Here is a 23,287-nt window from a genome sequence, read left to right on the forward strand (position 1 = left end):
GAGTACAGGGGCACAATAACTTCCCTAGCCCTGCTGGCCACACTGCTTCTTATACAAGCCAGGATGCTGTTGGCCTTCTTGGCCACCTGAGCACACTGCTGGCTCATATTCAGCTGCCTATCAACCAGTACTCCCAGGTCCTTCTCTGCCAGGCAGCTTTCCAGCCACTCATCTCCCAGCCTGTAGCTATGCTTGGGGTTGTTGCACCCCAGGTGCAGGACCCGGCACTTGGCCTTGTTGAACTTCATGCAGTTGGCCTCAGCCCATTGATCCAGCCTATCCAGATCCTCCTGCAGAGCCTTCCTGCCCTCGAGCAGATCGACACACGCACCTAACTTGGTGTCATCTGCAAACTTACTGAGGGTGCACTCGATCCCCTCATCCAGGTCATCGATAAAGATATTAAAGAGGACTGGCCCCCGCACTGAGCCCTGGGGGACTCCACTAGTAACCGGCCTCCAACTGGATTTGGCTCCAGTAGTGGTACTCCAAGAGAGTGCCATTATTCTGTATTTAAAAAGAATGTCTGGGTAAATCAGCTCATTGAAGAAGAATAAGATAAAATGTGGTACAAGAATACCCCTTATCCCTCACAAATTCTATCAAATTTGTAAAATATACCTATAGAATGTAAATATATAAATGCTCTGAAAACTTTGCAAGAACAAACTGAATAAAACTCCATGTTTCCCCCCAAATTTACTGTACTGTTTGTATTTCACTATGCTTGTTTCAGCATTTCCACAGAACTACTTCAGCAGAGTTTAGTTAAATGCTTTGTTAAATCTGACATATTTTGAAGAGTTTAAAAAGATTTAAAGATTTAAAGTGTTAGAAAATGAAATGTCTTCTGGGGTGGTGGTGTGAAATGTCATGTTTCATGTAAACCCCAACATTATCTTTAAAGAACTTTTCATACTGAAAACCTGAATATTTTATTTTGCTTCAGTCTGGTGTGACTTTTTTTTTTCATATGGTGCCTGGGCTGAAAAAGACTTTTAATGGTACAACATTAGCGCACACACCACTGGAATTCAAAAGCTCTGTAAAGATATTTATTAAGTATCTTTTCAGGACTATTGCACGTTACCATACCCTTCAGAGCTAGTTAATTTAAAAACATTGCAGGGAAACAAACAAAACAAACAAGTTACGTATAAATTAACACATAGAATATTACGGCTATTCATACAGTAGAGTCCTGTTACTGTGCTTATAAAGAACACATGCAATTAAAAAAGTGTAGTCCAGAAAAATTATGACCATATATAAATTCACATCTAGAAGACAAGTTTTTAACAATATCTGTACCACAAAATCCTGTTACAGTACAGTCCTACTGTCACAGAAAATAATGAAGGCATAAACAAAACAATTAACAAAATTAGACAATTAAATTTTCATAAAAATACAGTGAAGGCAAAAACTAATTAGAAATAGGACAAAATATAATACTGCAAAAAAAACTTTTAGTGCAATTTTACATTCTTGAAACTGAAAGAAACATAATTATCTTTCCTTCCCTGAAGCTACAGTGCACTCTAGTGGCTACTCAAAAAGTTATTCCACTTGCTTCTTTAAGAAATCCCATGTAGTCTGCGGCATACCACATCACAAAAGTCAACTGTGCATGCCTGAAGAGGTGGCAGAAGGGCATTGCAATACTGCAGCAGATCCTGTACTTCTGCAGAGTAGCATATTTACACTTGAATCAATTGAGCAACACTGATTTCCACCAGATGAGAGGTCACCCCCCTTACTTCCTAACAAAATACATGGACAACCTCTATGGCCAGGGGCATTCTGTACTAGGTATACTGCCAGAGCTGCCTAAAGGAGAGGGAATCTTAGTAAACAAAGTCCATTGTTTCCAGATTTTATTCTGAGCAAGAAGTATTTTGCCCTGTTATACATAAGAATTCCTGATCCTTCCTTGTCTAGAAAACCATTACAAATAGTCCCTCCATGAAAACACGCTGATTTGCTTCCCCTAGTTCAATGTCACTTTCCGTCTTCAGTTTACCCTGTAGACATGAACGGACAGAGTTCAGTGGGATTGTGCCCTCATTCTGTTTAGACTGATAGCCATTCAACAGCACTGTATGTTGCTATTGAAAATGATATGCACACAGAACAAAACACTGATTGTCTATACAGGAATTGACCACTTGTTTAGATTCCTCAAACTCAGATAGGCACAAGACATGAGGAAATCATGAAGGCACATCCTTTACTATTAATTCTCTTATTCTCAACATTTTGCCATTTGCACTAGTGATATTTCTAATTTTACTATATTAATACTTGGACCCTTACTTTTGCAGTTTGAACTTTTCCTCCCCATTTGTGCAAATCCTCAGATAAATTAATACTCTAACTTTTTTCTCTTTTTTTTTTTTTTTTTTTGTTAAGATGGGTGCTGCAGGAAGGAGAGCTTCAGGAAAGCAGCTATACGAATTTCAATATTACTACCAAGCAAATTAAACAAAATTAATGCAAAATAACAATTACAACAAACAATGAATGCAATGCAGAGACACACAAGAGGCACCCCATCAAACTGGGAGAACAAAGTCCACAATGCTCATGTCTAAAACCAAAGTGCTCATTTCTGGATCATCCTGTATCTGGGAGACACAGAAACCTTTAGGCAGAGCCACTTCACTTTGTATAATAACACCGTGCCTGTACACAGAGCTCGGATAAGGGAAAAGCAGAACAAATACCTCCAATGACACACCAAAAAGAAAAGAACAGCTGCTTAGGATCCTACAAGACAAGAAATCATGGAAGAAATACTGATGACACAAAAGAAACTACAGGCTGAGCAGTAGCTTAGTAGCTAGAAAAATGGGGCAAGAAAATTTATCAAGACCCTGAGAAAAGACATTGAAATGACACTGTGAAAAAACAGAAGCCTGCTCCATGGGCAGAAAGTCCTGGCTACCAGAAAACACGTTCACTTCCAGGCAAGAGCTGAAATGCATTCCCAGGTCCCAAAGTATACACATATACTGTGCAGATATATCAGAGCTCTAGGTGTCAGAGGTGGTGACTTTGCCCACCATTATCACGCTAAGCTAGTACTCAAGCTACAGACCCACTTCCTGGTTAAATAACATCCAGAGGCCGAGACTCCTTTTGACTCAAGATAGGCACAGTTTCCAGAGCCTTTTACTTCAATCCTGGAAGGGAAAATGAAAGATACTATTACTTTGACAGCCAGAATCAAATAATTCAACAGAGAAGAGAGAACTAAAGGGATTAAGGATTCTTTTCATGTAACACCTGATTTACTACAGGCAAGGCATGGCATGAAGATGATAACTTGCTCTTTGAAGAAAATGCCACAGGTATCATCTTCTTTTATGGGGTCTGGCCCCCAGAATACAAAAACTAGGGCTAGCAGTATTCCTACATCTTGTCTAGTGGTTGCTTAATGTGAAATACGTCCCTAGAGCAAATAATGGAATTTAAATTTACCCTTCTGAAAGACCCCATGCTATCAAAGACTGGCTCCACTTTTGACTCCCTTGGCATTCTATACAGCTAAAAAGTTCCAAGAGAAGCTGTGAAACAAATACTTTTTTCATTTTCCCCTTCCTCAGAATTGAGCAAGGCACTATGGTTAAGGGGCTGGTGGGAAACAGGAAATGAATCTCCATTTCCGCACCGCAGGCATGGAAGAGGTAAGGGCCTCCTTCACCAACTGTGTGTTAAAATAAAATGTAACAGTGTTCAGTGAGTAGGCTAACCAAATTGATACATTCCCTGGAAAAGACAAAGGACAAATCCCCCCCTAGTGCTAACAAGACTCTTACAGTACATGTGCTTGGACATCAAGGCGCTCACTCTTTTAAAGACAGAAGGAACAGTTTTAGGCATGCACAGAGGGAAAAGCCTAAGAATGCAAAGAACTTCAACACTGAACATAAAAACAACAGTGGATGTTTCTGTCACAGGCAGGGGTAAGCAAGAATGGGAAGGACTGCAGTTTCCAACTTAAGATGCCTACATTCTGCTTACATCTCCTATTAAATGTATAAGATCTTTGTCAGATCAAGCTTGCAAGTCTCAGGGAGGAACAGGATATAGTTACGCATAACTGGTGATGTCAAAAACTTTAAAAAGTGAAAAATCTAAATACACAATGTTACTTTCAGACTTTTGAAATCTCAGTGTCTATCACTGTCATTGGTTATTCTACAGACTCCTGCCAGCAGCTGCCCCAGCATGAGATGCAGGACTCTCTGAAATGATGGACCAGCCATCGGTGGGAGGAGCAAAGTACCCCCACACTCGATGCCTGTGAGAGGACATAAGGCAGGTACCACCGAGTAGCTCTTACAACACAAATTCACAGCTTCACCTTCTCCTCTGGCAGCCTTTTTTTTTTTTTTGTGTAGGCATATACCATAAGAGGTATGAAAATATCTTACAAGCCTCCCAAATACCTTTCATATAAGCCTCTTGCATTGCTTTTTCAAGCTGTATTTTATGATGAGGAATTCAGGTTATTGGCATCTTTCATCCCTTTCCCCATTACTTCAGTATCTTGGTGGTCTCAAGATTTAACTTTCACTTTGCTATACTGTTTGTTACCATGACCTCCCTTCTCATTTTGCTTCTGAGTCAGGTGTTACGGATTTATCTCCTAATTTTCATCATCAGTTTTACCCGTATTATGTGAAATCTGTATTGTATTCCTTGCTGTTTCCATTGCCATCTGGACAGCATCATTACAGGTATTTCTTTCAAGTCACTATCTGTATCTGTATGTTATCCTACCTTGGTCCTCTATAATCTAGTATCACTAGCAAAAAACAACAGCATTGACTTACAGCTTGTTATCTAATGTGCTCCCATTTACCCAAAAGAATTCTTCATTTATTTTATAGAGTCCAATCCACGGGTCTTGCTTTGTTATCTTCACCATAAAACTCTGCAGGAATAAACCCATGAGAGAAGTTTTGCATGTTCCATACAGTTACCAAAATATGAAGTCTTTGATGCAAGGCTCGAAAGCAAAGCAATGATCTTGCCTTTCTCTCAAAAGGAACAGTATTAAGGACTAAATCTACAGGGTACTACAGCATCTGGATCTTGTGTGATTCACCTTACTGAAAGAGAACTTACAACTTTAACAGAAATAAACAGACTAATTTTAAGATTACCCCTGCAGCACTCAGATATTGTAGCAGTAGAAATGCCAATTACAAGAATCCAAGTATACTGCTGAATATTAAGAACTACTATGGAACTGCATTTACTCTTTCTCCACAAGAAACTCTTCAAAGAACAATGAACACCTTTGCAGATAATGCATTTTTCCATCACTGGTATGTCTTCATCATATTGAATTTTTATTACCAAGTAGCAAGGATTTGTGATAGACATTTTAGAGAGAGATGAGTGAGGGTAGAACCTTGCCACAGCACATACAACAGGACTGTCATCTGCACCCAGTATACCCATTAAACTGGTATCTGTGATGTGATCTATTGACCTAGGGAGAGACTGTTTTAAAACAGCAAATGCTATCAAGGTCTATTAACAGATATGGGAGGATATATTGTCCTAGGTCTTTTTACTAGTATGATACAGAAAAGGATGCTCTAAACTGCGGTTAGAATAAATTATCTCCTAACACCAAAAGTCAAGACTAACACATCTATCAACTTGTCTGTCAATCTATCTTGCTAAGAGAGAACAGTTTTCATCTAATTAAAGTTACCTAAGATACAACGATGTTTACCCTGACAGTTGCCTTCAGTGTGAGTATTTATGGTTGCGAACAGCATAAAATTTAACTCAGATAAGCCTTGGGGATGTTCTAACATATCAACTGTTCTAACATATCAACTGCTAGAACTGATGTTTGCTGTTTGCAGGCAGAGAGGTACGCAGCTTTCTGCTTGCTGTGACTTGTCACAGCCTTTGCATCAGAATTAAAACTGTTTGGCTTACAAGGCTGGAAAAACTCATGGGTATATTGTGCAGTATCCTAGAAGTGAGATGGAGTGAAACCAGGATCCCTGCTTTGTTCTCTTACCAGTTCCTGAAGATTTTCGATCACAAGGAGGGAAGCATTGTGCAATGAGCAGAAGTTCTGACTAGAGTTCCAGTTGGCTTCACTCTCTGAGAGGTAGTAGCATTTCTTCTGGAAATATAGCCAATCTGATGGACAGAGTTCCAGGGACGGACAGGCAGGAATATCTTTGTCTGAAGAATGGTTTACTGTGAAAAGACAGAAACCTATTTCTTCCAAATGGAAAAGGTTTCTAGAGTTTTTCAGCTTGCTTTGTGGCTGCACCATCTAATTCATCTCAGTCTAACCACAATATCATTATCTCTGCCCAGCAGAAATATTTATTGCAAACTAATTATGTACTCTAGCTCCCGCTAACAAATCTTTGAAGTGATGATCAGGGCAAGTCGGTTGAAGTAACTGGGAAGGTAATAACTATGTATGCTTTAGACGCTCATCTACAACTTAAATGTTTCTGACAATTAAGGCTTTTGCGAGTGTTCTGAATCAGTAACTTTGTTTATTATAGTGTTAAGGATTACAGAGTGGTTGCAAAAGACCATCTTCCATTTGTTTTCCCAAGCTTGGATTATGATCAACAGCAAGGTTATACAATTGAATGTCAGAAGCACACTCAGACTAATCTGAGCGCTAACTATTGGAGTTATTTCCCCAGTATCTGACCACAGTTTTAAACAGCAAAGCATGAGACATCTATTTAACTTTGAAACAAGGTAAGGTCTGAACAACCCTCTTGTGAGGTCCTGGGGACTTCTGACCACACAGAACTCTGGTAATTTCTAAGGCTAGTTATATGTTCTTTGTCAGTAACTTACACAAAGTGTATACGCTTACCAAAGTGAATACACAAAATCAAAATGACAGCAGCAACGAGGATTCCAGCAACACCTCGCCAGAACCAGATATTTGAGAACACACCTGGAAAAAAAAAAAAAAAAGGAAAGAAAGAAAGAAGAGGAATTTTAAAAAATATACGGAGTTGAAAGAGGAGTAGAGCCCAGGATGCACGGAGCCGTTCCAGAGGCCACTCTCTGAGGAAAAGAGGCGAGGGCAGCGGCCCGGGTGGGCGCCGCGGCCCGATCCCCGCCTGCCCGCGCCCAGGCCGGCCCCAGGCCCCCCGCAGCCCCTGGGAGCCGGGCGGACGCCATCTCGCCGCAGGCCGCCGCCGTGCCCCGGCGGGGGTTTCCAGCAGCCCGGCGGCTCCCGGGACACCGGCGCTGCCCCGGGACACCGCGGCTCCCCGCTTCCCGCCCGGCCGCAGCCAAGGCGGCAGCCGCCGCCGAGGTCCCTCGCCCCCTGCACCTCCAGCCTTGCGGGGCGCCGTCCTCCGCTCCGGGGAGCCGCCAGCCCCGGGGCGCCCCATGGGTGCGGAGCTCTTGCCCCGCCGCGGGAGGAGATGACGGGGCCGGAACGGGCGGAGAGACCGGCGCCGGGGGCGGCCGGGGGAGGCCCGGGACCCGGCTTCGCCGGCCCGGTGCCGGGGCTGGACGCGGGGCCGCAGTCTGGCTTGTAAGACAGGGCTGTACGTACCAGGAGGGCTGGCGCTCTGTACAAGTATTTCGTCCGGTGTGTTACGCACGGTAACTGCTTTATTCGCGACAGATCCTGGCTGTATGGCATGGTCAGATGTCCAGGGGAATGCAGCTCTCCGTGCAAGGCTGATGAGGTGCACACCTAGTGCTGTTTTGTCCAAAGCATGCAGCCATCTGTACCCACGCAGAAAACCTTAAAACAGAAAACCATGAACATGGAGGGTTACACGTTATGCTTTCACTGTGACCTCCAATTCCTTTTATTTGTCAAGAATATTTGAGCAGCTTTGAGGGTAGTCAGTTGATGAAAATTATCTCCAGGTGCTTATCTTTGCAGATAATAAAGACCCATATAAAGTTTATGCTTCTATACGTATTAATTGACCTACGGTTGACTTTAGCTTTTGACTGTGGCAGCGGTTCAGTTAGGCAATGTGCTGGGAGAGCTGGACGTGCCAGTACTCCTGGGATGACACTTGAGAAGGGACAGGCAAAAGGGTGAAAAGGAATAAAAAAGGTGTGTGAAAACAATACTTAAAATATGTTGGCTTAGGGGAATTTAGGGAACCAAAGATTCCCAGAAGAGGGGGGAGGGGAGGTGGAAAAAATAATGGATCCAGAATGCTCAGGATGTATATGCTTTTAGGTTTGTATACTTTTTTAGGTTTGGGGAGAACTGAACCCAGAGGAGCAGAGAATGAGAGGAAGATATGGAATTAGGATGGCAAGAAGGGTCAGTACCTGTTTCATATTGAACAAGTTTTGCATAAAAGGAGACAGTGAAATACTAGTGTATGCACAGCTATTTGTGCATCTCTTTCTAAGAACAAGTTTCTCATCATTTACTCATTCTTCTACTTTAGGCTGTTTAGTGATAAAAGTTGCCAAGCACCTCATGACTTAAGCAAAACAAAGCAAATCTGAGAACATAAACAACCCCGGACACTGGACCATCCGCTTTCCTACAACCTGATAGTGCACTACCTGGTTTTAGTCTTAAGAATGAAATGTCTCTTAAGTGGCTCGCTCTCTTTTCATTCAGATCTGCCTGCTACTGTGGTCAAAAATAGTTTACTGTGGCTTATAACCACAGAGAAGTCACAGGTATCCATTTCACACTTACTCACCCACTGCTATTATTGACATTTTCAGGTCATTCTCCAGGTTGACAAAGAAACTGAGAATTTACATCTTCCGTTGTGAATCATTTGATGCTTCAAAATGGCTGTCCTCGTTACCCTAGATGCTTCCTTTACATAATTGAGACACTTGACTTTTAGTTTCACAGATCAATTTGGCTAATACACCTCCAGACCGAAGAGTAAGCAACCTGCTGCTGTTACTGAGGAAGTGTGGTTTTCAAGGCTCCCCACATGAGCTAAAGGCTTTGGAGGGGGACAGTTGCTGCTGAACTACAGACAGACGAGTTGGGTGTTTGCAGTGAGTGCTCAGGATGATCTTGGAGGAGAAGGGGAGTTTATCCTTGTACCAGAGCAGAATGCAGTGCATAGGCTGAATGCAAGACAGACACTTGTCAAACCCACTCTCAGCTGCTAATATTTAGGGCAGCTTTCAGCTCTCCTTTCTAGCACCTTACTGGCTCAAAGCATGTGGGCTTCTGTGAAGGTAGGCCTGCAAATTCCTCTGCGATGGTAACTTCCACAGACGTCACTGGGGGCTGTTGAGCTGTCAAGGATAGCTGTTCAGAAAAGGGAAGTGTTTATTTTTGCAGGAAAAAAAGTCTCCCATTAGGTGTTGTAATGGCCATGTATTTGCTTAGCTGTGTAGTTTCATGAAATGTTCCCACATTTTATAAAATGAAGATTGAAAAAGAAGATAAGAATTTGATAAAGGCAAAAGGCAAACATACCCTCCAGACAGAATCACAGGGAGAAAATGCAAACATTCTAACCAAAAATGTGGCATTTTCTAAGCAAATTATTTTCTCAGAAAAACAACTTGGCCCCTTCAATGCTAGGAGTCTCATGGGATTGACTCAAAATGTTTGATGGATTCCGTGATGCCACCTCCTGCTTACTGCTGTAACAAATAAACGGTGATTACCTTTTCTCACCCATTAACATGCTACCTCTAACTTTTCAATTATGCAGGGAGAAATCACTTCAGAACAAAAATTTGGGGTATAGAGCGTTTACATTAGAAATATCTGCATGGTGGTCACAACAGCGTACTGCAGGGATGCCCTAGTTTGACTGGAACTAAATAGCTTGCATGCTAGCAGCAATTTAGCTGTGATTGCGCAGCTAGGCCGGGGGAACTAATTTGTCCTGCTCTTGGTTGATTTTGTCAGCCCATCTCTATCTTCCTCCACAGTCGATGGAAGAACTGCCAGTGAGTTAAAAATCTTCAGTCAGCCCTAAACAAGGGCTATACCCTAAACAAGATGTTAATTTTGGGGGTGCTGTTGAAACTGTAGTAAACTCTACATATAACATTTGAAAAGTGTTAATGTTTTAGGATCAAAGGGTTTATTAGAAAAGTAGCTAAATGAATGTGTTGTGTTACTTTTTAAGTTTTTTGAAGCTAGCAACCATCCACAGATCAGTACCTCTCATGCAGCAAAACGCATCGCTTATTTGTAATGTTTTGACTGTAGTCCCCAGAAGCCTCCTGATCTCAGCATGTCACTGTATGATCGGAGTCCAGTAGATGGGAAGGAGGAAGGTACTGGAGGATTTGGGTTTTGCTTACTATTACTAAAGTTTTCTTTGTGTAAGTCCTATGTTCAGCTGAACAAAAAGACATTTATTTCTTTCTGTTAATAGTTATAACAGTAATCTTTTTGTTTGTTTGTTTGTTTTTTGATATTTTAGTGCGTATTATTTTTGAGGTGATACATTTTTCAGGATAATATCAAGAGGTTCTTGCAGTTCCCAAAGTGAAATCCTTAGACTGGAGAGAGAGATACATATGCATATCTTTAAGCTGTGAATATTTCTCTTGTGTAATACGACATGAGTCAGACAAGTAAATGTTAACACAGAAAATATCCATGTTTTAGACAACAGTATGAAAGAAAGAGATGAAGGAAGAATGTAGCAGAAATAATGTTAAGGGCCTTACGGGACATCAGGCATGTGTAGTAGTTTTGAACATTTTAAAAGTTGCTGTACTTTAGAAGGTATTTAACAGAGGTATTAGAAGGTTGTATTTACTGGAGAAGGTAAGAAGTAGTACTTGAGGAGCACTAAGCATGTTATGAAGCGCGGGACTGAGAATGTTGCAGCTAGGTCTTTTACATCAAAAAGGCCAGTCATTCAGCAGTCTTGCAAAACATTATTTGGAATGTTTTGGAATAGGATACGTAAGAGAAAGGAATCCAGATATGTTATTAGCTGTGTTTGCATTTTTGGTGAGACTAGTATTCACCAGGATTGTTATTTACTTGTCTGTAGCACTTGTGTGTTAGAATTTTGTAGAAGACATAGCCTCTGTCTTTAAGAACTGACAATATTAACACTGGAAATGACCCGAAGGAGGACAGAAATAAGTAGGGAGGGTTGAAGTACAGAAGAGAAAGCACCACAGCAATATAGTTACATGAACGCAATTAACAATATTAAGGTTAATAAAACAAATAAAAACATAACAATAGGTGTGACAGGGAGATTATGGTAGAAACCTCAGATGACCTAAAACATCAGACTTCCTCTTTGTCATTATCTACAGAAGCTGATAGAGTGGATATCAATAATGATTAGTAGCTGTATTTCCTGTTAATGTTATCTTTCAGGAAAGTTCAGAATTTCTTTATAGATAATGTGATTCATCACAGAGCAAACACAGCATTTAACACCTTGAAAAGTCACTTACCATTTGAAGCCTTTGCAACCACAAACTGTGAAAGGTTCCAGTGTTGTGAATCATAGATTTTGCCAGTTGAGGTTGGTGTCATCATGTCCCCTGCATGGATAACCATGTTAGAAGTTTCTCCCCAATGTGTCTGCAGGCTATGCATCTGCACCAGGAAGTTCTTAGCGGCCAGCACGTGAGACCATGCAGCTACACCATCAGCCAGAGTTCTCCATTGCTTCTACTGAGGTCCACTCACAACCAAAGAGGAGAGAAAAGAAGTGTGTGTAGTGCTCACCTGTGGCTTTTTAAAGTGGTGAGTCATTCTGACAGGGGCTTGACAGAGCTACTCAATTCAGTTTCCTGTTCAGCATCCTGTTCATCTGTGTCGTGGTTGCAGCTGGTGGAGCTGTGCACCTTCCTTCACAGGAATGAATAATCTCTTGTCTGCTTGTAAAGGTTTCTTTTCCTATCCCTTATCAGTTTAACAGCTTTTCTTCCCCACATTGCCTGCTGTAGCAAAGGTACTGTAGCAAGAAGTACTGTCCTCCTTGGGACCAAAGCAAAGGAAGGAATATTTACATGAAGTGCTGAGTAAGAGAGCTGCATAGGGTAGTGAGTCTGTAGGGAGATCAGACCATTTCATGATCCGATGAGTATGTAGCTTTAAGCTGAAGAAAACAAGGAACCCGTATGCCGTTGATTTCTATAAGCATGGTGATATGTTCAGTGTTGTTCTTTACCATGTTCTTTGTACATCCTTTGTACAGCCTGTTTGCTGTTTTGATAACAGATCTATGTTAGCAGTACCTAATGCATAAACTTCCTTTATTTTTTATTTTTTAACGTAAAATGTCACAATTCACATGTCTTGTTTAGGCCTCTGCATTTCTTCACTGTCAGCTCAAGTTCTTAATCACCTAAATAATCCATGGTACCCTGAAAATTTTGCTGTGTCAGTACTTCCTTCTTCCACCCCAGACTATATTAAATTAATATTAAATATTTTAGCAACATAAGCAGATTAGGTCTGCATTAGATATATTAAGTAACATAAAGTAATGGTTATTACATAAATATTTAAAATCAGAGTGAGATGGGAAAAATAACAAGTGTGCATGGCATATGAAAGTAATACTTTACCTGTTTCTGTTTAAAATACTTGTGTTTAATGAGAGTGAGATGGAAAAATATGCTACCAGTGGTTTAGAAACCAGGCATAGCTATAAAACCAGAATATCTGTTTCTTTCACATCAGTTCCTGGACAAGACTCTGTATACTAAATACCAATAGCAACAGGTAATTTTGCCAGGAAGAGCCTGTGGTCTAAATAGAAAAGTTCAGCATAAGACCAGAGAGAGAAATGATTGTTTTCCATATTTTATGGGTGAGAATCAATGTGCAGAGCTGAAGTCCTCATGGCTACATAGTGAATCTATAAGCGGGAGAAAGGAAGGAGAAGACTCAGTTGTGTGCATCATCCTTCCTGTCACAAGATTAATTTAAAAAAATAGATATCTGCATGAAAAGGAAATGGTAGAGCAAGTTGTTCAAAATAATTTTGTTATTGAAAGGACTGCGATCTCATGGTCTGCAAGTAACTTGAATACTTCTTCCTTTCAACTTAAAAATCCACTCTAATGATACTTAAAGTTATTGGGTTAGGATATTAAACAAATATATCCCAGATTTTAATGCAAGAATGAGGCCGAGAAAATCAAATGATTTTTGAGCTGCCTGCATTTCTTGGGTCCTTAATTTTTGGAGTATTCTAGGCAAGCCAAAAGATTGTGTTAGAGGGCCAGTAAGAAATGCAACCAAATAGTAAGAAACTGTTTTTACATCTCTTTCTCACCTACCACCTTAGATCCACAAAGAATGAGGTGAAAAGCAAACTGCACTGGAATATGGATGATTTCTTTAAATATGGCACTTATCAGAAGGACAGAAATATCAGTGCAATGCAGTCTGAAGGACTGTTTTCCACCAAACCTTAAATAGGTTAATAACAGCCATTTCCTCATCTCCTCTGGAGCCAAAATAGTCAACTGCATCACGTACATTTCTATGGTCTGCAAGACAAAAGCAACTGAGACAAATATTACACTGTAAGATCTGTCAGAGGAAAAAATGTTTGCCAATAAAATGCCTTGTGCAAAATATTATCTCCTCATTGCAAGGAGGGAGTAATACCGTTTTTTGTTTCCTGTTTTCTTAACTAAAAATAGAGTAGAGGGAGGGGGAAGGGATAAAGAAGGGCAAGGCAACAAAGCAGTATAGAGCATGTCTGTGTCCACTCTGTCCTTCAGTGTCATGCTGTTTTTCAGTGTCAATTTCTGTGGGGTGTTATATGGGGTATGATGGAAAGAAGCAGCAGCTCCCATCTCTTTAGGTGACTATATTGGGCTTAAGTTGCAAGGTTTCGGTAGCAGGGAGGCTGCAAGGGTGTCCTCTGTGAGAAGAATCCAGACGCTGCCCCACGTTAGATCAGAGCCAGTTTCAGTAGGCTCCAAAGGGACCCGCCACTGCCCAGAGCTGAGCCAATAAGTGATGTTGTCTGCACCTCTGTGAGAGCGTATTTAAGAAAGGGAAAAAAAGTGCTGCACAACAGCAGCTGGGAGAGCAAGGAGTGAGAAGCAGCCCTGCAGCCCCCGTGGTCTGTGCAGCAGGAGGGCAGGAGGTGCTCCAGGCACGCAGCAGCAGTTCCCCTGCGGCCTGTGGAGAGGCCCCTGGTGGAGCAGGCTGTCCCCCTGCAGCCCATGGGTCCCACACGGAGCAGATCTCCACGCTGCAGCCCGTGGAGGAGCCCCCGGTGGAGCAGGTGGATGTGGCCTGGAGGAGGCTGCGGCCCATGGAGAGCCCCCGCAGGAGCAGGCCCCGGGCCGGAGCTGCAGCCCGTGGAGAGGAGCACACGCAGGAGCAGGGGGTCTGGGGGGAGCTGCCGCCCCTTGGGGATCCATGTTGGAGCAGTTTGCTCCTGGGGCATGGAGGGACCCCGTGGTACAGAGCCGTGTGGGAGCAGTTCTTGAAGAGCTGCTGCCTGTGGGAAGCAGGCTCAGTCTGGGAAGGACGGCATCCCGTGGGCAGGACCCCACGTGGAGCAGGGGCAGAGAGTGACCGAGAAGGTGTGGTGGAGATGAAGCGAAGCAGTAGGAACTGACCACAGCCCCCCTGGGGGGAGGAGGTAGAAGAGGGTGGATGGGGGGGGGGGGAAGGTGGTTTTAGTTTGCTTTTAGTTTCTCACTGCTCTAGCTTTTTAGTAATAGGTAATAAATTACATTAACCTCCCTATGCTGAGTCTGTTTTACCCGTGACGATAATTGTTGAGTGATCTTCCTGTCCTTATCTCAACCCTTGAGCCCTTTCATCCCATTTCCTCCTCCTTTCCTTTGAGGAGGGGGAGTGAGAGAGTGGTTGTGGTGGCGCTCAGCTGCCCAACTGGGTAAACCACCACAGTGACATGGGCCAAGGTGGCAGTGTGTAGTTGTGGTCTGTAGCTCTTTGTTGTATGGAGTTGTGTGGAGGTCAGCATGCAGGTGCAGATGGTGTTGGAGGCATGGGTTGTGGTAGTTCCTGTGGCTGTAGTGAGGGTTGTGGTGGTGGTGTTAGCTCTCCTGCTTCTGCTTCTGCTCATGCAGGGAGGATGATACATACCTGGAAGTGAGCTCTGTCTAAGAGCAGGAGTGCATACCCTTGCAACTGTAGCAATTGGCATACCCCAGCTGTTGAATTGCAGCAAGTGAGGTCCAGTCCTTCTTCATTTCCTGGTCACTATTGTTATTGCTTATTTCCATTCATAGGAGTCAGTTTTTCATCCATACCAAGAATAAGTGCTTTTTGCATCCTGCCTCAAAAATGGGGTTTGAGCAAGAATAAAAACAGCATGCAGAGAAAACAATTGATTGCAGAAGAAAAAGAATGAAAATAAACTGAGAGCAAAGATCTTAGGGTTAAAAATAAGGAACTAGAGAAGGACACCAAGCAGAACACCACCTGCTGCACCCTTTCGTTTCTGAAGGCACCCTAACAGCCAGCAGACATTGACTAGTAATGCTCCCACACAGACATAATAGGGTAAGGGAAATGAAGCAGGGGCTACTTTTGTCACGGTCCCACAACAACCTTTCTCCTGATGGGAGGCTAACTTGATCAAGCTAGCAGGAACTTACAGCCGTATTAATTTCTGCGCTGCTCAGGGGGAGGATGTAGTAGAAGAGGGTGGATGGGGGGGGAAGGTGTTTTTAGTTTGCTTTTAGTTTTCACTGCTTTAGTCTGCTATCAATAGGCAACAAATTACATTAATCTGCCTCATGTTGAGTCTGTTTTGCCTGTGACTATTATTAGTGAGAGATCTCCCTGTCCTTATCTCAACTCACAAGCTTTGTTTTAATTGTATTTTCTTACCCCGTCCTTCTAAGGAAGGGGAGTGTAGGCGTGGTATGGTGGAGCTTATCTACCTACTGTTGTGAAATTACCATAGCAGGAAATGGCTTTGTGCTCTGTACAGAAGCTTTTGGTCAACACATACACATTTTTTTAACGGATCTGTTAGGATGACCACTGATGGCCAGCAACTCTTGACTTGCCTGGTCAGAAAATTACCGTATTTTGTTCTCTCACACAACTGTTGGCTGATCCCATGATCAGAGATCCACTTTCCATTTTGATGTTGCTGACATATTTGGTGTTATGTTCAGGATAAGAAAGCAAGGAGGGAGGTATTCTTCCACATGACTCCTCTGCTGTGTAGTGGAAGGGAAGGTAACCACAAAAGAGAGGTTAGTGGGAAACAGTGTTGACAAATGCAACCGTAAATAGATTCACAGCAAAAGCACATCTCACGCTGCTTCTTTGGGTGGGTTGCAGTCTTAGAAGGGAACTCTAAATCCTCACCAACCTCATCCTATTTGCTGTGCAATTTAGAGTGCTTTAATATTTCCTCTATGCACAGATCAATGAAATCATGATACAAATACTTCTAAACATCAATTTTAGAGTGTGCAAGTTTGGAGCAAGAAAAAACAATGTCTATCAGCTTGTATGTTTATTTTTGACCGAAATGCATAAATACAAGCAAATGTTGCTAATCAAGGCTGGCCTGGCAGATGGATGACTTCTCCAGCGCCATTCTTCTTAGGGTACAATTTTGAAGACTTGAGAGATGGACATTGACTGGCCAAAAACCAGAACATATCATACCTACATAGTGGTTGTAACAGGGGTTCTTTTCTGCTAGCCTGCCATTTTATCCTTGCAGTCTGCCAGTGCCAAAGCAGTTGCAAATGAACTCTGTAGTTCCTAGCAGGAAATATTTTCACTGTTTAGCATATGCATGAAGTTCACTGCATGCTTAAAAACTTCTGCTTACCATGCACAGAGAGGCAGACTGCTTAGAAAGACCCAAACAGAATAAAAAACAAGTGATAAGGAAGTCTGGCACATTTTATTAGGAAGAAGCATTACCAGCCCCCTTGTTCACAGTATGGGTTGTACTGCAGGAGTTTTCTTAGCTCTGGTATCAGCTACAGGTGTCAGCTCACACACACGTCAGAACTTACTGATACAAAGCTAGAAAGAACTGTCTGTGATACCTCAAAATCTTTCAGAGCTAAGGTAATGGTTAGAGGGCATAGCAGGATACATGCCAGAAATGTGGAAGACGTTCTGCATAATCAAAGGAAGCACTGCAAGGAAAGAGCGTGCCCTCGTAAATCTACTGTCAGAACAAGGGCTCAGCATATGTCTGAGCCAAAGTTCTCAGGGTCCTCTCAGCAAATATACACGTTTGGAGGAAGGTTTGACCAGGTAGATACCCTCACTCTTTGCACAAAAAAATACAAAATAACCGTGATCTGATCTGACCTAGAGTATTTGCCTAAAGGTCTGACTCCACTACAAAGTGATTCTTTTTGTCTTGGGAAATGGAACATTTTCTGCTTTATGACATTGCATTTGGTGTAGTCATCCAAACAGACCTTTCCCCCTGCCCAGACTCCACTAATAAAATAATAATGGCCTCCATTCTACCAGAAGAAGCAGGTTTGCCAGGTGGATCGTGGCCACTGTAAGGCCTCCTTATGCTTCCCTACCTGCTCAGGGCTCAGATACATGGGCACCTTTTGCTGTGCTCACACTCCTGCCATCCACAGTCAAGCCCTTGAATCCATACACCCTTCCTTTGTGGATGCTCCCTCTTGCTAGTTGTCCATTCTCCTCATGTTTCTTTCCACGTTCACCCCAAGAGGACATGGCACATTGGGCAGGATCAGGAAAGAGCCTGACCTGAGGAAGAGAAGGACAGGAGGTCCCAGTACACTCCGCCTGTGCTCAGGGCTGCTTTCCCATACGTCTGGTGTGGAGAAGCCCAGGTTATCCTCAGCAATGTTGCAATGCTGCTTTCAGGAGAAGGCTGGGCAAGAGGTGTTCCTGGTGGGCAGGGCCTAAGCTTTATAAACCAGGAAGATATCAGATGTTGGTTTTCTTGCCAAGTTCCCTCCCCTCCTATTACTCTCTTCCAGAGGCTAAGGCTCCTCCTTCGCCAGAGAGGAGTGAGTTTAACTGAAACTGTCCACCCCTGGGCAAGTGGGAAGGGCGTGCATTGCCTCTTTTCCTCCTGGCAGCTCTCAGCGCCGCTGCTGGCTCTGGGAGCTTTTGAGAAGCCCTTGTGTCTTGCCTCATCCCAGCCAGTGAGTAAGTGCTTCTGTCCTCTGTGTAGTGCAGCTTGCTTTCAGATGATGGGCTGTGATGGGAGATGTACAGGGAGAAACCCCCCAGTTCTCCGGGGGATGGCCAGGGACAGGAAGCTCACCCCAGGGGCTTGGCTGCTGCATGCGATCACACTCTCGAGAGCAGGGGTGCGTTTCGGTGAAGTATTTGGGCAGGCTACCATGGTGGGGGATAAGAAACAGAATAAGGAGTCTCCTCAGGCAGCTGTTCTGTGCACCATGCAGAGTTTATTTTCTTCCTGAATGTCTCAATTATCAACGTTTGCTCCCCCCCCCCCCCCCCAACAAGGCCCTAGATGTTCAGCAGAAGCTGTAGGGAGTGTAACTGACCTCTTGCACTGTTTCATGTGCCCCAAACAGGAGCTACCCCTTCCTGAAATACAGCTCTTGTGGCAGAAGGGAAACAGAAGAGAAAGCAGTGCCTTCTGTCCCCTCTAGAGAGGCTGAGGAAGCAAAGGCAATTAATTCTTTGTGACTCAGGGAGAGTGTAAAATGCTCCCAAGCACAGACTGCAAGACCCTGAAAACAACGATGGCTCTTGCTCAGGCTCCTGTTCTCTCTGCTGGCGTTAGTGTCTCTGTTTAGTTTTGGTTTCACATCCTCTAGCAAGCTCAGCAGAGGGAGTCCCTTTTCGATGTGGAGGAGGAGGAAGAGGACAAGAAAAGAAGACAGTTTAGCATGCAAGCAGATGGCAAAGTTGAGAACGAGGAGACTGGCAACATTCAAGAACACCATGCACTGCTCATAAAGTTCTCAGCAAGCTGTTGTGTCTTATTCCGGTGCTGGACTTCTAGCTCTGCAAGAGATTAGTATATTTGTCATTAGAAGGCCACAGCTGGTTATTTACAGTTTTGGCAATCCTTATTTATTTTTGGCTCTCATAAGGTGAACTTGCTTGAAATATTACATCCGGATCTTTGTGAAAAGTAATTTTTTCCAAGCCTAATGAGGTACTGGGTGATACAGGTAGCAATACAGAGCAGCAGTACCTGAGGCTTGCTACATCCCTGTTGTCCATGCAGAATGAGCAACTTGCACTGTTGTTTTGGAAAGGTCAGTGTATTCTCCCCACAGCTTCTCCAGTGTGAATGGAGAGATTTTTCAGATAGAATGGAGAGATTTTTCACACAAAGAACAAAAACCTCCATAGCAATCACATCTAGATTTTATAAAGAGCTCCAAGGCAAACTGTTTGATTCCTTCTTATTTTGCATAGCTCAGCTAAAGTGAGGGAGTAGCCATCTGAGAAGGTTCAGTTATGGTCCACAGGACTTTCTTGTGGTCTGCAGAGAGTTATTTGCAGAGGGTTGCTGCGTTTAGGGTACTTGCTCTGCTTTATGCCTTTCCATGTTGATAATAGCAAAAGCAGATAGCATTCTGTACATTCCTAATATTAAATCCCAAGTAGATAATACCATTTAATACTATTGTAATATTTAATATATGAAAATACTATTATAATATTTATAAATATTTTATAATATATATTTATATATTATAATATTTAATACTAAATACTATTTAATACTATTAAATACCAAGTAGGTAATCCAAGTAGATAATAGTTATTACTAAGGAATTTTGCTGTTGCAAATGCTTGAATGAAATATATGGTTACTTATCATTACTATAATAAATTAATTCAAATTCTAGCTAGATGAAACACATTTGCTCCCAGAAATAATACCACTGAGTTAAATCAGATCATGAGTCAATGCTTGAGTGTGACTGAAGTTTAGAGTATTGATCTGAGTTGAAGCCAGGGACTGAGCCAGATGCTTGATGCCCCAGTTCCTGAACTGAGAGCCTGTCACCAATATCAGTGTTCCTGCACTGCACTACAAGTGTGTAGTGTAGCTCAAGAAGAGAAGCATGGACAGGCAAGATAGTATGCCTTTGGCAGACAGAACAGTTTGCATTGTATTTCTGTCTTGTATTTCTGTGTATTTTTATGCTGAATAATTTCATCATGTGTGATTTCATGTTTTGCTTTTGCAGAAAAGAGTGATGGATTTCAAAGAGGAAATTAAACCCATTTCTGATGTATGCATTAAAGAAACCAGTTCTGCATTATCTACAAGAGCCGGAATGTCAGATCTTCAAGGACCACTGGTGCTTCCTGAGCTACCTGAACTGGCAGCCCATGAGACTCACCACATCTTTGTCAGTTATAGCAACACTGATTCAGCCTGGTCAAGGAACTTTATCCAGAGTTTAGAGACTATGATTCCTAATCTGAAGGCGTGTTATCATGAGAGAGACTTTATACCGGGTAAAACCATAATTGAAAACATGGTTGAATCCATTCAAGGAAGCCAGAAAATAGTCTTAGTTCTCAGCCCTGACTTTGTCCAGAGCAGGTGGTGTCTTCTGGAAGCCAATCTGTCTGTCTTCCAAGACTGTTTGGGAAGGAAGCCTGTGATCCCCATCATGTTAGTGCCCTGTTTTGTGCCACTGCACCTCACCCATTTGACTTATCTTGACACCAATGATGTCCATTTTTTAGATAAAGTTGTCAAGGTCATTTGCACTCCCAATGACAAGATGAGGAATGCCACCATGGTTCCTTATAGCCCTCCATCTCTCTACAATGGGAAGTCCCTCCTGTCTCTGCCTGCAGTGGATGACCAGGTCATTCCAAAATGGAGAGGAGGCACATTCAGTGAGGCACTGCCTGACCAGCTGAGTATAGTCTGTGAAGATACTGAGGTCTACAGAAAGGCCATCCAGATGATTAATGAGGTATCTTCTAGGGTATCACCTTGTACCTCAATCAGTGTTGTCTCCGGGATATCAGTTTGCATATTAGGAAGCTTATTTTTGGTGATTGGTATCTTCTTATTTGTTGGGTTTGACCAGTACTCTGGTGATTCTTATACAATTTTCCTGGGCTGTATTATGATCTTTGCAACTCTGTGTACCTTTTCTGTTTATATTAATTGTGCCTACAACTACAAAATCAAATCAGCTGATGAGAAACTTCTGGAGATGTCCCAAGCTGCTGGTGAGGCCAACTCACTGCTGATAAAGAATTCCCTTCTGGTTGGCTGTGATTCCCGACTGAAGCTCCAGTTAGTCTACATCTCCCTCGAGGGGTGCAGGAGTCACTTCTCAGAGATTTTTGGAGAGGGAGAACCCTCTGCTGAAGAGATGTTCCAGAGAGCCTTGCACTATTTCTCCTCTGATTATGCCTGTTGTGTAGCCAAGAAGCATTTCCAGTTCTCTTGCTTGGGGACAACACCAGGACACTGGGATAAAGGGCCTTGTTTTTGCCAGTTTGTTTTCCACTGTATGGAGAAAGGGTCCTGGTACTGGAATAGTGATTATCATCCAGATAAAAGAGCACTGGATTTAGGTTAGATGCTGGTGAGGTTATACTTCGAGCAGCAGACAAGATAAATATGTAGCGGACACTAGTATCACTGTATCACTAGTCCTTTTTTGTCTTGACAAAAAAAGAGCTTTGGGTATAAGAAAGAGAAAGGGATTGTATTCTATTTCCATTTGACCCTCGAAGAAATTCAACACTAAGGAATCTGCAGGCAAAATATCTATGGTGTCAATGTCACAGGAAAAAAAAGTCATTTCTTCATCTACTGAGGTAGCTACACTCAAGTACAGCCCACTTATATACTGCCCACAAGACAAAGGTTAGGGGAAAAAGAAGCATAAACCACAAGGTGGTTGGCAGTGCAGACATCTAGGCGTACAGAAGGTGTCTTGCTGAAGGCTAATAAGGGGAAAAATGTTCTCCAAAGAACATCATTTCCCCTCCATTTCAGGCTTATTTGCAGGGGAGGTAAAGTAAGTCAAAGAGAAGGCTGGTTGATTTACTGTCTCTTGAGCACACCATGTTCTTTATTACATCCCCTCTAATTAATCATTTCTGTAGGTTGTACAAATACAAACAGGACAAGTGCTCATCTTCAAGTCTAGTCTTGATAAAGCCCATCAGGAATTGCCTTGATGTATGCAAGGGTGGAGTAGGAAAAAAAAAAAAGTACTTGTGAAAAGTGCAGGAGTGGGCAGAACTGAACAGCAGTGGAATTACCAGAGATTGCTCAACCCTTCTGGAGAGCAAGCATCTTTAGATACATGATGTATGTGATGCTCCCCTTTCTTTCTGGCCTGGAGGGCTCCAGTGAGAGCAGCTGGGAAACTCCAGTTGTCTGTCAGAAGGATGAAACCTCATCTTGTCCTTTTCAGGGGCAGCATTTTTAGTCCACACAGAGCATTTACCAGGGTGATTTCTTGCTACATCAAGAAGTTCTCTCGTCAGCACCTGATTGAATCTGTGAACTGCAGTGGTTACTTTCAGATAGCAGTTATCAGGTATATACATTTACAAGAAAAGGGAGCGGATGTTATGCAGGGGCTTGTCTTACTGTGGCAAGGACAGGGTCTTAAAATAACTGCTGAGAGGAGGCTGGGACAGTTGCACTGTTACTTTGTTAGTGTTGGGCACCACAGCTTGTGTGACTTCTCAAACCAAAATTGCTGTCTGTACTGAGCCATTCTATGATTCTATGAAAATAAAATAAAATAAAATAAAATAAAATAAAATAAAAATTTTTAGGCACATTAAGAACATGATAAAATATTGGGGTCTGCATTATTGTTTATTACAATACTGAGTTTTCTGGCATCTGTTCAGCAAAATAGGAACTGGGTTTGCAGATCCACTTTCAGGGAGACTCAAACACAGTCTAAGAGCTAATGCTGGGGGTAGGCCTAATAGGTAATTATGCCCAAGGATGAGGTCTAACAATATGGAGAATTTGTGCAGTTATAATATCGACATTGCTGTGCCAACCAGACTTTGGTACGGATTTCTTCATACCTACAACACATCTTTCAAGAAATTTCTATGCTTGGCTAAACGTCCTCCAGCCTGACAGGTATGAGAGGGGGTTAATTTTCACAAATAATATTTAATAATCCATTGTAGCACTCTTAACCCATTGGTCTGCAGGTCGCAGGCAATGTGGTATAGCTACTCAATTCATAAAACTCTCACGCAGTCTTGCACAATGGTACTGGTAATGTGGATGCCTTGGCTGCTTTGTATTTGTTTCAGCTCCTGGTATTGAGTGGTTAGTTCAGTCAAAAGTATAAGCATACTATGCTGATTATAATGCATAGTGGAATAGGCAAACAGCAGTCCTGA

The 23,287-nt window shown here is 42.6% G+C and overlaps 2 protein-coding genes across 5 annotated transcripts; one reads left to right on the forward strand and one right to left on the reverse strand.

The window, feature by feature from the left end:
• Positions 1–1,028: 1,028 nt before the first annotated feature.
• LOC310900683 (C-type lectin domain family 2 member B-like) lies at positions 1,029–11,640 on the reverse strand (the record flags this gene model as incomplete). Of its 2 annotated transcripts, XM_083838992.1 has the most annotated exons (7): positions 1,029–3,185; positions 4,842–4,942; positions 6,053–6,237; positions 6,884–6,967; positions 7,580–7,774; positions 8,709–9,280; positions 11,416–11,640. In XM_083838992.1, the coding sequence occupies 6 exons, from the start codon at positions 8,725–8,727 to the stop codon at positions 3,071–3,073; spliced, it is 699 nt and encodes a 232-aa protein (XP_083695118.1). In that variant the 3' UTR covers positions 1,029–3,070. The 2 variants fall into 2 exon arrangements, with proteins under 2 accessions (XP_083695118.1, XP_083695117.1); XM_083838991.1 differs by lacking the exon at positions 8,709–9,280 and having other exon boundaries at positions 11,416–11,560.
• LOC310900665 (uncharacterized protein) lies at positions 7,421–22,688 on the forward strand. Of its 3 annotated transcripts, XM_083838960.1 has the most exons (4): positions 7,421–7,629; positions 8,246–8,314; positions 11,552–11,710; positions 20,119–22,688. In XM_083838960.1, the coding sequence occupies exons 2-4, from the start codon at positions 8,279–8,281 to the stop codon at positions 21,478–21,480; spliced, it is 1,557 nt and encodes a 518-aa protein (XP_083695086.1). In that variant the 5' UTR covers positions 7,421–7,629; positions 8,246–8,278; the 3' UTR covers positions 21,481–22,688. The 3 variants fall into 3 exon arrangements, with proteins under 3 accessions (XP_083695086.1, XP_083695087.1, XP_083695085.1); XM_083838961.1 differs by lacking the exon at positions 8,246–8,314; XM_083838959.1 differs by lacking the exons at positions 7,421–7,629; positions 8,246–8,314; positions 11,552–11,710 and adding an exon at positions 15,548–18,081.
• Positions 22,689–23,287: the final 599 nt, after the last annotated feature.

The sequence above is a fragment of the Anser anser genome (assembly GCF_964211835.1).
Source record: "Anser anser genome assembly, chromosome: 1".
Lineage (NCBI taxonomy): Eukaryota > Metazoa > Chordata > Aves > Anseriformes > Anatidae > Anser > Anser anser.